The 15233-nt window shown below is 36.9% G+C and overlaps 1 protein-coding gene and 1 non-coding gene across 2 annotated transcripts; both read right to left on the reverse strand.

Annotated features, from left to right (window-relative positions):
- Positions 1 to 9824: 9824 nt before the first annotated feature.
- LOC145149948 (carotenoid cleavage dioxygenase 8 homolog B, chloroplastic-like) lies at positions 9825 to 12989 on the reverse strand. The gene is made up of 6 exons (XM_079075245.1): positions 12571 to 12989; positions 11214 to 11957; positions 10926 to 11119; positions 10596 to 10785; positions 10386 to 10488; positions 9825 to 10275 (listed from the first exon to the last, which is right to left on the reverse strand). The coding sequence occupies exons 1-6, from the start codon at positions 12856 to 12858 to the stop codon at positions 10130 to 10132; spliced, it is 1665 nt and encodes a 554-aa protein (XP_078931371.1). The 5' UTR covers positions 12859 to 12989; the 3' UTR covers positions 9825 to 10129.
- Positions 12990 to 14172: 1183 nt separating this feature from the next.
- On the reverse strand, positions 14173 to 14279 carry LOC145151746 (small nucleolar RNA R71). The gene has a single exon (XR_013732303.1). It is a non-coding gene; the product is annotated as a small nucleolar RNA R71 (small nucleolar RNA).
- Positions 14280 to 15233: the final 954 nt, after the last annotated feature.

A 15233-nucleotide genomic window follows, 5' to 3' on the forward strand; every position in this document is an offset into this window, starting at 1 on the left:
AGAGACAACTGAGAAGATTGTATAAATCCGGGAACGACTGAAAGCCTCACGAGATAGACAAAAGAGCTACGCCGATAAGAGACTTAAACCCTTGGAGTTCCAGGTTGGCGACCTCGTCCTCCTGAAGGTCTCACCCTGGAAAGGCATGATACGCTTCGGAAAGCGTGGAAAGCTAAACCCAAGGTACATTGGACCATTCGAGATCCTTGCTAAGATCGGTCCTGTAGCGTACAAACTTCAGTTACCGCGAGAACTCAGCAACATTCATCCTGTTTTCCACGTATCGAACTTAAAGAAGTGTCAGTCCGATGAGACACTTGTGTTTCCACTCGACGAGATTGAAATCAACGAGAACCTTAACTTTGTGGAAGAACCGGTCGAAATCATGGACAGAGAGATCAAACGAACAAAGCAAAGTCGCATCCCGATAGTGAAGGTTCGCTGGAATGCCAAGCGAGGACCTGAATTCACTTGGGAGCGCGAAGACCAGATGAAGCAGAAATATCCGCATCTCTTTCCAAATCCATGATTTGTATTCTAGGTTCAAAATTTCGGGACGAAATTCCCTCTAACGGGGGGATGATGTGACAACCCGAAACTTTTTCCGTTTCCTGTTATGCATTTCCGTTAATAAAATTTCAGATCCGTTAACCTTCCGTCAAAATTTTGGTTTAAATAAAATAATCTAGTTATACTTAATTAAATTATTTACGAGTCGGAACCAAAAATCGCGCGAAAACCCGAAAATCTCGAGAAATCAACATTTTTGGTCTAAATGGGATTACGACCGTAAACGTGTTTACGGCCGTAAACTCGTTTACAACCGTAAACCTGTTTACGGTCGGTGACGAGTGAACCCCCCACCTCACCCCTATAAATATGATACCCCCACCCTCGTTAGAACATTCTGGCCACATTCTCTCCTTCTCTCTCTCTAAGATTCTTCAACCGTAAACTCCTTAAAACGCATTTAAACTCCGGGAAACGTCGAAAAACAGCGTTTGGAGCACTTTGGAACGTCTGGAATCACTCCTCGCATCGAAATCAGCATTCAAAACCTCGTTTTCTGAGTTTACGGTTCGAGCTTCAAAGACCGTAAACTTAGTTCTTGAGTTTACGACCGTAAACTCAGCCATCTGCTGAAACCGTAAACTCAACTGCAGAAACCGTAAACCCATTCTCAGAAACCGTAAACTCGTGTTCTAAGGCAGTAAACCCATTCCTTCGATTCAAGCAAGTCTCGGTAACATTCCTCAACCAAGTTCAAGTGTTTTCCGACACTTTATCTAACGAAATCGCTAATTTAGATGTATATACGTATTTATTTGATAATAGGATTCCGTTAAGTGTCGCGTGCAACAACTCGAGGATCTTCATCTCAGTCAACAATTTCACAACAAGAACTGTGAGTTCATACCCCTACATTTTTCCGCATTTTTAATGTTTTCAGGGGGGGAATACAAGCTAAACATAAATGTTTTCTCACAAATTAAACATAAATGTTTTTCCGGAATACACATAAAACTTATGCAAATTTCATACTTAAATTCCCTTTTGTACCATGTCGAGCATAAGGGACGTTTTTACAAAAGTTGCTTAGTTTTTACGGATACGCTATTCGCTACGTTATACATGTAAACTATAATCGGTATAGTTTGGGATCTCTCTAAAAACTTATCAGACATGCAAATTTTCTCTACTAAACATACGCACTGGAACAGAAACCGTTTACAGTTCATATCATTGCTTTATCATGATTTACATAACTGTAATTTATTAATATACGCGGTATACACTCGGATTTTCACTACGATAGAACGCTACTGCATTACTTGTAAACTAGATTGTACGATACTGTGAGGCGCTACTTCACTACTGTAACCTTAGGTGTACAGGGATAAATCCTACCACTGTATAACCAGAGTCTCCTGGAGGGAGAGCGTGAGGTTTGTGAATAGATCTATTCGGGACTGACAATCCCACATCTGGACTGTTAGCTACAGTTTGGCGGGCACGCCTAAGATGTACAAATGTCATTTAACATCAACGCCCGAAGAACGTTGGAAAGGTCACTAGTCATATCAAGCATGGTTATACGACTCACATTATGTATAAATCACAGATAGTTTACCAACCTGGTTTTCTTCAATAGTTTTATTTATACCAAGTAGAACTAAACACACTATGCATACTGGCCGAGCCAGGGTTTTCAAAACCGAATCATTTATGCTACGGTTTTACATTTAAATACATATACTTCATGATTAGCTTTAGCTAGTCACATGAAGTAGTATTTTGCATATCACTACGATTTTTCAGAAACGAACATTCATGGTTGTATACGAAATCGATAACACTACGTTTTTCACTAAAGAAAATATCGGATTTTCTTGAGATTATACAAACATTGCGGCTCGCTCATCAACAAGTTTTTCATTACAAATTACTGCTTATGAACTCACCAGCTTTATGCTGATATTTTTCAAACTGCTTGTATTCTCAGGAAATCAGTAGACAGGTACTTGCGGGATTTTCGAGGAATCAAAGCATTTAGAGTCTTAAGCTTTTATTTTGCAAAACTATTGGATGTATTTCAAACTGAGTTTCAAACCGATGTAAACGTTTTTATACAAATATTCACTGTAATGGTTGTGTTGCTATGATTGCTGTTATTCATTGGTTGTGATGCTATACATGACGTCCTCCGCCCCGGAATGTTTCCGCCAACGGTTTCGGGGTGTGACATCGTATGGAACGAGGAACGTCGAGTATAAGCTCTGGATCACATACTTATACGGGTTGACATCCCGCTATCGGTTGCTAGCTACAACCATCGACTGAAGAGTCGAGCATGGGCGCTGGCGTTTCATTCACAAACTTTCAGTGTTGGTGCAGATGTGTTCGTCACAATTCGATTTTGAACTCATTATAGATCCCAGATTTGCCTTTTTACCGTATAGAATCGATATTGGGTTTATACGGGGTTTTTATTCACCTATACTAGTTGAAAGAGATTGTATGTAGTTGGATAGGTCATGACTCAAAACGATAAGTGTCAATACCAGAAATTAAGTTGTATAACACTTAATTAATATTATGACACGACTGATTAAGGTTTAATAACTTACAACAAATAAGTTATCTATATAAACCCTTTGTTTTTATGCGAAAACACCATAGTTATGTGGGATGAGTTCGCCCCAATTTTTAAGTGTCAGTTCCCAAGTTAAGTAAGATAACACTCAATTAATACTACGACACGATTTTACAAAGTTTATAAATTCGAAACTTATTTTTTTTACATACAAACTATATGAACGCTTGTACAAGGTTTCTGGAGTAAAAATTGACATTTTATGATTTCACAAATGGTGATATGACTTTACTTTATATAAATTGGTATTCAAAATCCTTATATAAAATGCATTTTGGTCATGGGAACCGTAAAGTTTGATATAAGTTTGTTTTACTTATGTTTATTTTACCAAACTTTGTACTTATAGATTTGAACATATGGTATTTATAAATGAGTCCAAATACATTTTTATAACTCAATTATTTTATTCTTTTGATAGAAAAGTACATATTTATAAAAGCTGGGTCACCAGATAAATTTTATAAAACACTTTTGGTTATAAAAATATTTTATGTCAAAACCTGTAGAACTCACCAACAATTTTGTTGACGTATCTTAATGCATGTATTCTCAGGTTTATTAACAGGTTGGAAAGATTTTCATAGAAGACTTTCCATTGTTTTATTATACCTTTGTAAAAGCCGAATTGTTAGGCGTGTGTCTCGATTTAGCAGTGGCCTTGTCAATGTAATTTATATTTCGGTAATAATAGGAGATTATATTTGTAATGTTCAATGTATGTTCAATAACTGTGATCACTGATTTACGTCGCGTACCTCGATGTTTCCGCCGGTAGCTGGTGGTGTGACAAATTATCATGTAGACTTCCTCATCTAAGTCACCATGTAAATATGCATTGTTTACATCCATTTGGTGAACCAACCATTGCCTTTTAGAGGCGACCGCCAAAGCACATCGAACTGTTACCAACTTTTCAACCAGTGCAAACGTCTCATGAAAATCTATTCCTTTAATCTGCATATATCCTTTAGCCACTAGTCGTGCTTTGTAGCGCTCAACTTGGCCATCTGGTTTATATTTAATCTTGTATACCCATTTTGATTCAATATGTTTCTTTCCTGGTGGCAGTGAGGTAAGAATCCAAGTTCCATTTTCTTCAATGGCGTGGATTTCTTTGCACATAGCTTCACGCCAATTTGGATCTGTAACAGCTTGCAAAAAATTTTTAGGCTCATCATCAGACGTGATGGCCGCAAGATAAGTTTGATGAGGTTTAGATAATTTATTATAGGAGATAAAATTAGAGATCGAATTTACCGTGGAGGAAGTGGAGGAACCTGATGTGGGAACAGTAGTGGAGTCCGATGTAGGAACGTTGGAGTGATGATCAAGAAATGGTGACAGGTCTGTGACAAACTCTTTGAGATGTTTCGGTTTGCTTTTGGTCATGGTACTTCGCCAATTTTCTTGTTGAGGTGTTTGATCAATCTGGTTTGGAGCTCTGTAACGAGACAAAAAATATGTCTCTTCATGATTCGTAACGACATCCTGATCATGATTTTGGTTGTCATCATCACGATCAGATCCATTATTTGAGTTAGACGGTCCATCAATGGTCTCAATCTAAACTTCAGGTTCGACTTGCTTCTCGAAAGTTTGTAATCCTTCATCCAAATCATCGACTTCCTTTTGCATTTCGTTTATATTTTCTGAAAAACTTGCGTCATCCACATTCTTGTTGATCTTGTAATCATTTCCAAACGGGAAAATATGTTCAATGAAGGTGGCATTGCAAATGATGTAGGTTTTCTCTTCCTTTATGTTGAAGAATTTGTATCCCTTTTGGCCCATTGGATAGCCCAAAAAGACACAAGGTTTTCCCCTCTCACCAAATTTGTCTCGCTTCCCCACACTGTCATGTACATAAGCGAGACAACCAAATACCTTGAGATGGTTATATGAAGGAATTTTTCCAAGAAGCATTTCATATGGAGTCTTGCTTTCAAGAACCTTCGTGGGCAGCCTATTAATGATGTATGATGCAGTCAAGACACAATCTCCCCAAAATTCAATCGGTAGAGATGCTTGAAATCGTAGTGCACGACCCATTTACAAAAGGTGTCTATGTTTTCGTTCTACCACGCCGTTTTGTTCCGGTGTATAGGAACACAAGATGTTTCCAAAATTATGCCACGTTCCTTATAGAATTCAAGCATAACTCTTGAGTTGAATTCCAAACCATTGTCAGTGCGTATCCTTTTCACTTTCTTATCAAATTGCGTGGTTATCATGTTGCAAAAGGATTTCAAAAAATAGTTGGCTTTAGACTTTTCTTTCATCAAATAAACCCAAAATCCTCTACTATAATCATCTACTATAGACAAGAAATAACGTTCTCCATTCAAAGTAGCATTTCTATATGGACCCCAAATGTCAACATGTATTAAATCAAAAATCTCATAAGTATTGGAAAAACTAATAGGAAACAAAAGTTTGGTTTGTTTTGCTCTAAGGTAAGAGTCACAAAACTGGTTACAATTACCTACATCTACTTGTTGTAATTTTCGTAAAACTCCCTCTGAATCATGACCTAATCTTTTGTGCGATACTATCTCTTTGCTCAAAACTGCTACTGCCACCTTGCTCTCTTTGAACGAGTCCAAGTAATACAGTCCTCCATGTTCCTTACCCGTCTGAATCAAGTTCCTCAAACATAAGTCCTGAATGTAACAAGTTTTTGGTAAGAAATTTAGCGAGCAGTTCAAATCATTTGCAAGCCTACTCACAGATAAGAAGTTATAGTTAAAATTTGGAATATTCAACACGTTTTTTAGATCAAACCCGTTTGGCAAGTGACTGTTTCCAACATGTTTAATTGGTACAGATGCACCATTAGGAATGGTGACTGAAGAGTTATGTCAATTGGTTTTGACAGCTTTTAACCAATCTTTATGAGGCATAATATGGTCATTAGCCCCTGAATCGATAATCCAAGACGTTTGGTTTTCATTCTTACCAGTCATGTAGGCTTTGGAATTAATCTTACCACTCATGTTAGCGTTGGGATGATCATCAACTGTTTTGGCAGCCTTTATCATTTTTACAAGGTTGGCATACTCTTCCTTTGTGATCGTTTGGTGACCGACATCTTCTGTAACGTACAGCAACAACCTTAGCTTGCGTCCCTTGTTTTCCTGTTTGGTTTCTCACGTTTGTGGTTTTTGTGTTCCACCACTCTGGATAGCCAATTATCTCAAAACAGTCATCTACCACATGTCCTGATTTTTGACAAAGTGTTCACCATTTGTCTTCATTCCTAACGGTTTTGTTGCAATTATCTTGTTTAGTTTTCAATTGTGAACTAGTTTTATTAGATTGACAATGATTGTATTTTCCCGCTGCTTGAAATGCTGAGGATTCTGAATTAGTATTTTGTGCAATACCGATTTTTCGTTGTTGTTCGTCTTGGCTGACAAGGTGATATGCGGTATTGAGAGTGGGAAGTGGGCTGCTACTGAGGATTTGAGTTCTTACTGCATTAATTCTTCATTCAATCCCATAAGGAAGTCATATAAATGTTCCTTATCACGAAGTTTGGTGACCTCTTTATTAATTTCACACTTGCACCCAGTACATGAACACAATGGAATTTCGTTGATAGATTGAATTTCTTCTCACACACCTCTTAACTTCGTGTAATAGGAGGAAACACTCAAGTTGTTTTGTTGTATGCTAGTGGCTGCACGTCGAAGTTCATATGCTCGTGGAGCATTTTCTTTTCCAAACCTCTCCTTCAGATCTAACCAAATGTCACGAGCTGTTACAACGTAATTCACACTGCTCTTTATTTCTTTCTCCATGGAGCTCACGAGCCATCCTCGCACCATCATATTGCATCTCCTCCAGTTGGTTAAGTCTGCAGAATCTTCCTGTGGCATGAGTAGGGTTCCATCGACGAACCCTATCTTGTCATTGGAAAAAAGAGCATTAGTCATCTCGTTTTCCCAATCATTATAATTCCCATCTCGTAGGAGGTTTTCTCCAACAAATTTTTGTCCCGGGTGATTAGAACTTGTGAGGAAGTAGGGCGAAGATATGTCTAGAACCGACTTGTCTCCTCCTGTGGAGGACTCCGGCTTGTCTCCGAATGCCATTATTAACGAACACTATTATTGTATTCCCAGGTAAGGTAATGCTCGGATACCATAATAAAATCGAGATCAAATTGGAATTGCATTATTGGAAAACGATTACAATGTGATCCTTTTATAATTAAGGAATCCTTATCTGATAAGGAAGCCATGTATACTAAGATAACGATAATCTTTTTTAACAAGAAATAATCAAAAGATAATGATAGATATTTAAATCTCAACATCCATTTTTAGGAATTTGATTTTAATAATATATTTTATTATTATGTTGGGTTTAATTGCGACGTGATCAATGCCAGTTAGTACGAAGAACCTAGAAAATATACCAAATGGTGTTAACCTAAACAATAACGACGATGGGTAGGCATAATCGTTAAATCACATGAGGGAGTTCTCTTTCGTGCATAACGAAATTAAGGACAAAACATTTCTAGTACCACCTTATCTACTAAGAGGAATAAGTGAATGCCTACCAATGTAAAGATTCCGCTTTGGAGGATTTTGTTGCCTTTCCTGCATGCAATAGCCTTGCAAGTCCATCTATCATTGTTCCTTCTGTGACGTGTGACAAAGTGGGCAAAAGAATCAATTCATGTTTATTTTTATATGCGAATATTTGAGACACTATTTAGCTTTGTAATCTTTAGTGTAGTTATTGCTTAATAAATGGATGTCATGGTTGTGACCTTGATGGTTCTCATGGTGATAATAACTGTTAATCATCCACTACACCCAACAAACCCACATATTCCTATCAATACTCCATATCAAGCATACACGATTCATTATGATTCTTTATACGTTTGAATCTATCATCTCTTTTCCATTTCCAAAAATCTTTGTCCAAAGAGCGTTGATGATTATACTTATCACATAATTTATGATAACTGTTTATGTGTATGTGTGTGCACACACACTAATAAGCCGCTGATTTAAAGAGTATTTGTGTTTGTTTATTTGAAATGTTTATTGTATTACTGTGGTAATAAGTAGTTGTTAGTTTTTATATAGTAAAATTCTATAAGTATTTATCGACTAAAATAATAAGTTACTTCCTTTTTGCCTATTGAATTATTTAAAGAGTTTTCAGTAAGTTATTTTTTATTACATATATAAACACAATTTGTCAAACACAAAAATAACTATCAATTTATTATGTAATAAATTAATTCAAATACTTGTTTATGAAAGTCAATTTTCACACAAAATTAATAACCACTTTACTAAAAAGGATAAAAATTATTTTAAAGAGTAAATTACACTAATTGTCGCTCGTCCAAATATCAAATTACACTTTAATCATTATTTTCAAAAATTAATTCAGAACGCCCCTTATATTTTTAAAATTTGCAGCGTTTCGTCCCCACAAAGATGATATGACTATAATACCGTTTTCTATTTCTTTTTCTTTCATTTTTTATTTGTTTATAATTTAACTATTATATTTTATTAATTATGATTTCTCTAGAAAATAAAATAGTCCCTAATACCACCCCACCAGCTCGCCTTCTAGATACACTCTCTCACGCTCAACTTCTTCTTCTCCATCTCCGGCGATATCGTCGGCGCCGCATTAGCCGACTGCCACCCCTTCTCCTATCGGAAACCACCATCACAGAACCAATATTTTTTTTTTTTGCCTTTTTCCCTACATCTTTCTCCCTCCGCCCATCTATCATTCTACCTAAACCGGCTGACACCTCTTCTCCTATCGGCGCTTCACCACCACTACACCATCAGTGCTCTGCAACCATTGAAGACACCGTCCTCCGCCACCGTCTCCCTCTTTCTCACCATTCTCGAACAACCACCCAAACCCCTATCGAGATCCAACACCAAACCTGACATCCTAGATCACAAGCGCTCCTCCTCATTCTCTTTTCCAACTGGAGGCTATCCCAGGCAACAAATCTTTTACGTCTAGGGTTCAGATCTGTGATCTAGGGTACGACAAGAACAGCCCTTTTTTACACTACAACAACAAAGTTTGTAGTTACAGAAGCAAGCAGATCAGAAGTTGATCCAAAAAATAGAGGAGATGTGGTTGCCGACAGAGTTGCAGGTCCATGGAGTAGATTTAGTCGGGATTCCAGTCGAGCAAGTTGCAGATTCCGCAGAGTAGATTTCATTTCACGGTTGTAGATGTTCTTCACTTTGACTAGAGAGAGAGGAAAGAGTGGGGAAGGCCGGTGATGCCGCTGGTGATGCCGGCAATGATGATTCAAAGATTGCGATAAGATATAGTACGGGTTCAGGTGTGGTTCTTGAAAGTCAAAAGAGGGTGGGCTTTTTCTCGTTAATATCTTTATTAAATAATAAAGAAATAAAAAAAATATCAAAAAAGCTATTAAATAATAAAGAAACAAAAAAAGAAATCTAAAAAGAAATAGATAAGAGAAAAATAGTACTTTCATGTCTGTCGGATGGTCCGAGTGAGAAAAAACATTATAGCAACAGTCCGAGTTAAAATTTAAAAATATGGACTAAACGTGCACTTTAACACTTTAACCAGGGACAATTCGTGTAATTTACTCTATTTTACATAAACAATTCCAAACACCCTCTTAAAATATATAAAGGTATAAATTTATAGCTGGCTAATTCTTATCAAATTCTAAAAGAGTAGCTCCCAGTATACAAATTCACAGCGAGATACATAATTTTATGGACAAAATTTATAATACAAGAAACTAATCTACACAAACGCAAACATGTTACAAATTTCCTATATAACATATATGATCATTATGTACACTAACTATGACATATAATTATACTTTTGAACAAGGTATGCATGCCTACGTACAAAATAGGCGAATAAGATGTAAAAAAAAATGCCGTTCTTATAGATACGCATTTTTTTTCCGGTATTTCCTTCTTAACACTTGGGAACCCAACATCCATGAAGTCCATATGGGAGCCCATAAGGGAACTTTGCTCTTGCGATTTCTTCAAATGTTGATGCGTCTAATATTAATGCGTACCCTTCACCATTTTTATCACTTATCATCGAAATCACGACCCCTGCTCACATGATCATTAGTATTTATTAAGAGCATAAAAAGACTCATTTTAATTATCTTCATCATGGTTTGATGTTGATGTGAACTATATAATTAAACATAGTGACTTACCATCATCTTCTTTTGTTGCACCAGGTCTTGCAACGAAAAAAGGTTCAGAGGGCACTGCGCCTTCATCGTACCAGTTCTTTGCTTTTTTCTTTTCTAAGTCTATCTGTAAAAAATTGCAAAAAAAAAAAAAAAAATGTTACCAATTTATTGAATTCTTTCACATAAGTTTTAACAACGTATAAACAAACAAAATTTAATGGAAAACTGTACCTTGGTGAGGGTATTGGGGAAATTACAAGGCCGTTGAGCACCACAAGCATACGCATATCTGTATTTCTTCCCTAAATAAGCCGGATTGATGCTGCACATATCCATCCCCCTTCCATGTTCATCAGGGTTTAGAGCTTCTACCAATTCACCATTCGAGCTCCCATCAAATGGTATTTTAAAACGCCCGACCCTGCAATTATACACGCATATATGTAATTCAACCACACACTTCAATAAAAGCAAAAATAGATGGATGTTTAATGATATATATGTCAAAAATGACTAACTAATGTCATGTGCATAAGCCTATTTGTAATTATATGTATGTACCTAGCATCGGGTAGAACATCCTCGCCAGACCATGATCGAAGGTTTTGAAGCCGGAGATTGTCAAGAATAGTAGTATCAGCATTATGTTCACAACAATCGGCTACAACTCCAATTACCCTTCCATCTTCATCTGTCTCTTCATAAGCGTTGATGAAGTGAAATGTCACAAATAAAGGAACTTCAACACTTGCCACCTTCAAAAATCACAACAAGGTCTTTTAGAAATTTATTGCTACACCATGCAAAACGTTTCGTTTTCTTAATATATATACAGGAATTCGATCTTACCAATTTGCCACTAGCTTTACACATAACGTGCATAAACGCTTTGGACTCAGGGTGCCACTCAAACTTGTACAATGGTGTGGGTTCGGCTCTTAACAAGTTCTGTGCACAATACCTCAATGGCATCTCCGGCACTATCACATAATGTTCAGTCACCGGAAAAGAATGGACCCATCCCGGAGATGGGCCACCACGACAATCAACCCGACCAATCACCTTCCTTTCATTTGTTCCTGGCTCCATCCTTGCCACCAAATAACCAGGGTTCAATAGATCCGGCAACAAGGTCAAAAACTCCGACTGAGTCACGATAGGATGTGCAGAGTGGACTAACCCACCCAACGAGTCACTGTACTCAAACTTCCCTAACGTATCTAAGTTACTGGGGTCGATCACAATGGACCCTTTAATTGTTTCAGTGAGACAAACCACTCGGCCATCTCCTAACTGAACAACACCAGTATTGGCATTATCAGTTAGCGATGCTCCGGAAAATAGATTGGCCAAATCTCCGATATATGCTAGGAAGTTGTCATGTTTCGGGACTTCAGAAAATTCACGGTAACAAAGCTTGTTGCTTTTTCTTGCGGCTTTATATGCATCGGATTCAATTTGCCGGTGACCCATCATGAGGTGGCCGTTCTGAAAGTGGAGGCCGACGAGGGTGGCGTAACCATCGAAGAGGTGGCGGAAGTTGTAGTCTCCGATGTCCCATAACCCTGGTCCGTTCCTCAAATAGGTCCCATTCTGCATGGTTTACCATCAAAGAATATAAATATTAAAATTAATGGATTTCAGATAGTAAAAAAGTTTGATTGTAGCAGACAAACAGAAAGACAAAACAATTGGTGGCAAGTGGAAACAAATTAATTACGTAGAATATAAAAATGTAAGCACATAGAAACGGAATCTTCTTGTAAATCTTTTGTCCAACATTAGTGTACGCAAAAGAATAGAACATTAAATGATATAACTTTTATTTGATATAAAATATGATAACCTTATTAATTAATCAAACAAATTGTTAAAACTTCAAATGATTATAACAAAATACACTTACAAACACATAAATTGCAATTTTCTCGTTACCGACATGACAAGCTCAATTAATTTTTTATATATATATATAAATTTTTATCAATTTTTAAATGACAAGAGACATAATTATATCGTATTCATAATTGTGTTTTCCTTTAAAAGGATCGGGTACGAGATTATAATATTACTCAAAGAGTATCATGGGTGTCGAAGTGGTGCACTACAATTGCTACGCAAAGATTTGCACTAACAAATTGCACACAATCAATCAATGAATCATTATTAAAAATTTGACACATCTTGCAACAAACACAACACATACCAGCCATTGTGGTATCTCTCCGTTGACACAAAGTTCTCCTTCCCACCGTTCTTGCTGGATGCTAGTCCATGCCGCCAACTTCCGCTCCTGGGCCACCTCCTTCCACAACGGTGATTGAACAACCATAGGCAGATCAGTTGCTACACTCACAATATTTAACTCCCTACTCTTCTTATTCTTAGGGAAACTAGGTTGCCCAAAGGAACAACCATCACTAGCATGGTTGGAAACCATGCATGACGGCAGACCATAGTTTCTGGTGGGTGAAAATGGAAAGGAGGAAGTCATAGGAAAGAAAGAGGTGTGCTATAAGTAGGAATGGTATAAAATATGTGGGTAAACATAGCGTGGTATGAAGGGTATATATAGGAGTTTGTATACATGCACACTTAGTGAGGAAGCTCATATTGGTATCTTGAATGAACAATTCTTTTTAACTAGTAGACAAGACTCAACAATTAATATTGCTTATATACAAGTATTAAAGATAAAAATAGAATTTAATAATGACAAGATTGCTTCGATGAATAAGAGAAAACCTTAATTGGAAAACACAAAAGTTGTATCGTGGTCCTTTGTTGTTTGTTTATTTATGTTTTGCTAAATAGTTAACCTATATAAATAAGTAGTTAGCATAATTAGCTAAATTACGTACATAACCAAGGCTCTAACACTAGCATCTTGCTAGTATTCGGTTATAATGCAATAAAATGCTTCGCAGTTCGAAGAAATAAAATAGTAAATTAGAAGCTAATGTCAAACCGTTGTACTTGAATTATCCTTTCGGCAAATGAATATACCGGTGTGATATGTATATATTCGTGCATATCGTGTAGGAAGGTTTTGAAGGCTACTTAATAACTAAGTACTTCCAACTATATATTGAAGCAACTAAAAGCTATATATTAAACTGCTAGCATTTTAATATATAACTTTAAATTTAATCAAATGATCAATAGTAAGAAGCATTTTGTGTATATTAGGATAATTATCTATACTTGTTTGTTATGAATACGAAGGCAAGCTTTGAGGTTCCTTTAGTTTTCGTCTAGCGTTTTAGTGCTTTGATCGGTGCTGTACTCCTTTATATTTCTAGTAATGTGTATACATAGAATAATGATCGAATTAAGTTTTGTTAGTTTTTATTTAGTTTACTTGATTTTATTTCTTTTTTGTTCGTTTTATGCGTGTTTTCTAGTTTTATTTTAGCAGAAATTATGGGGGACATCACGACAATAGCAATGGAAGAATACAAGCGAAATATGAGGAACGACAATAGATAAGGTCTATATCAACCAAAAATCCCAACCACGACAAGTTTTCAACTTCCGGGGGACATTGTTGGCATGCTAAAGAAACTTCCTTTTTATGGGAAAGGAGCACGAGGATGCTTATGAGCATATAGAAGAGGTGGTGGAAATTTCTAATTATTTTCATGCACCAAACGTGTGTAAAGATGCAGTAATGCTTCAACTTTTTCCAGTCACACTAAAGGGTGAAGAAAAAGAATGTTTAAAATCATTTCCGTTTGGAGCAATCACGACATGGGCTGATTTTAAGACTGAGTTCATAAACTAGTTTACCACTCCTTCAAAAATGGCGAAGCTTAAAAGAAACATACAACATTTTCAACAATTAGAAGGGGAGTCGTTATACGAAGCTTGGGCGTGTTACAAGAGATTCTTACGACATTGCCCTCAACATGACTTCAATGTGCAACAAGAAATCTCGATAATTTATGATGCACTCAATGTGTGCACTCGCCAACTTCTAGACTCTCAAGGGCCCATGACAAAGCAGAATCCGACATCAAAAAAAGGTTTGATTGACGAATTTCCTAAGCATTCAAGAGAGTATCACAACCCAAAAGAGGATTTCACTAGAGGAAAATCAAGTAAAGATAGAGGTCAAGAGTCCATCAGTTCAATAATTTCAAAGCTCGACGCGATGCAAGAAAGGATCACAAAAATGGGAGGAGTAATTCAAGATAGATGCAGAGCTTGTGGGGGACCCCGTTCTACAAGGGATTGTGAAGTGGAGTACAAGAGAGATCAAGATACAAAAGAAATTCAACAACTAAAGCTAGATCTGTACCAAATAGAACAAGTTCCATCCGAGAAAATAATTGCTCTAGAGTCAATGCTACTTAGATTTATGGAAGCTAGAGAAAAACGAAATGATGCTACAGATGCAACACTTAGAGAAAACCAAGAATCTATTTTGAGCATCCACACACCATTCGGGGAATTAACAAAGCTTGTGCAAGAAAAGCTATTGGATAAACCTTCCAAAAAAACCGAGCTAATACCAATATCTCAAGTCATGGTTGTTTATGAAGAAGAAGACGAATTGGTGAATATGGAGGTCCTTAATTCAATGGAAGAACAGTTTAATCTGTCACTCGATGTGAATATGAAAGAAGAAGAAGAGTGTCATGAAGTTGCCCAGTCGAAACGACGTGGAGGCAATAGTGCCACGTCATGGGAGATAAAAGAAAATTATGATTTCTCAGTTACTGAGTCGTATCGACCACCTCTCCCTTACCCATCTCATGCCAATGCCAATCTGGTGATGCAAGAACATAAAAAGTTCCTAGAGGATGATGAATTTGAAGGCGTTAAAGAAGAAGCATGGGAAGAAAGGGACGACCTTTACCCAAAGAG

This window comes from Lactuca virosa, chromosome 1 (assembly GCF_052849685.1).
Source record: "Lactuca virosa cultivar CGN04683 chromosome 1, Lactuca_virosa_CGN04683_v6, whole genome shotgun sequence".
NCBI classification, from domain to species: Eukaryota; Viridiplantae; Streptophyta; class Magnoliopsida; order Asterales; family Asteraceae; genus Lactuca; species Lactuca virosa.

Bases quoted from the DNA above. Each gene is read 5' to 3' on its own strand.
- LOC145149948 (XM_079075245.1), bottom strand. From the start codon at position 12,858: ATGACTTCCTCCTTTCCATTTTCACCCACCAGAAACTATGGTCTGCCG. The intron at 10,786-10,925 runs GTACATACATAT...GTATAATTGCAG, and splicing joins GATGTTCTACCCGATGCTAG to GGTCGGGCGTTTTAAAATAC. The intron at 10,489-10,595 runs GTACAGTTTTCC...AATTTTTTACAG, and splicing joins TCCCCAATACCCTCACCAAG to ATAGACTTAGAAAAGAAAAA.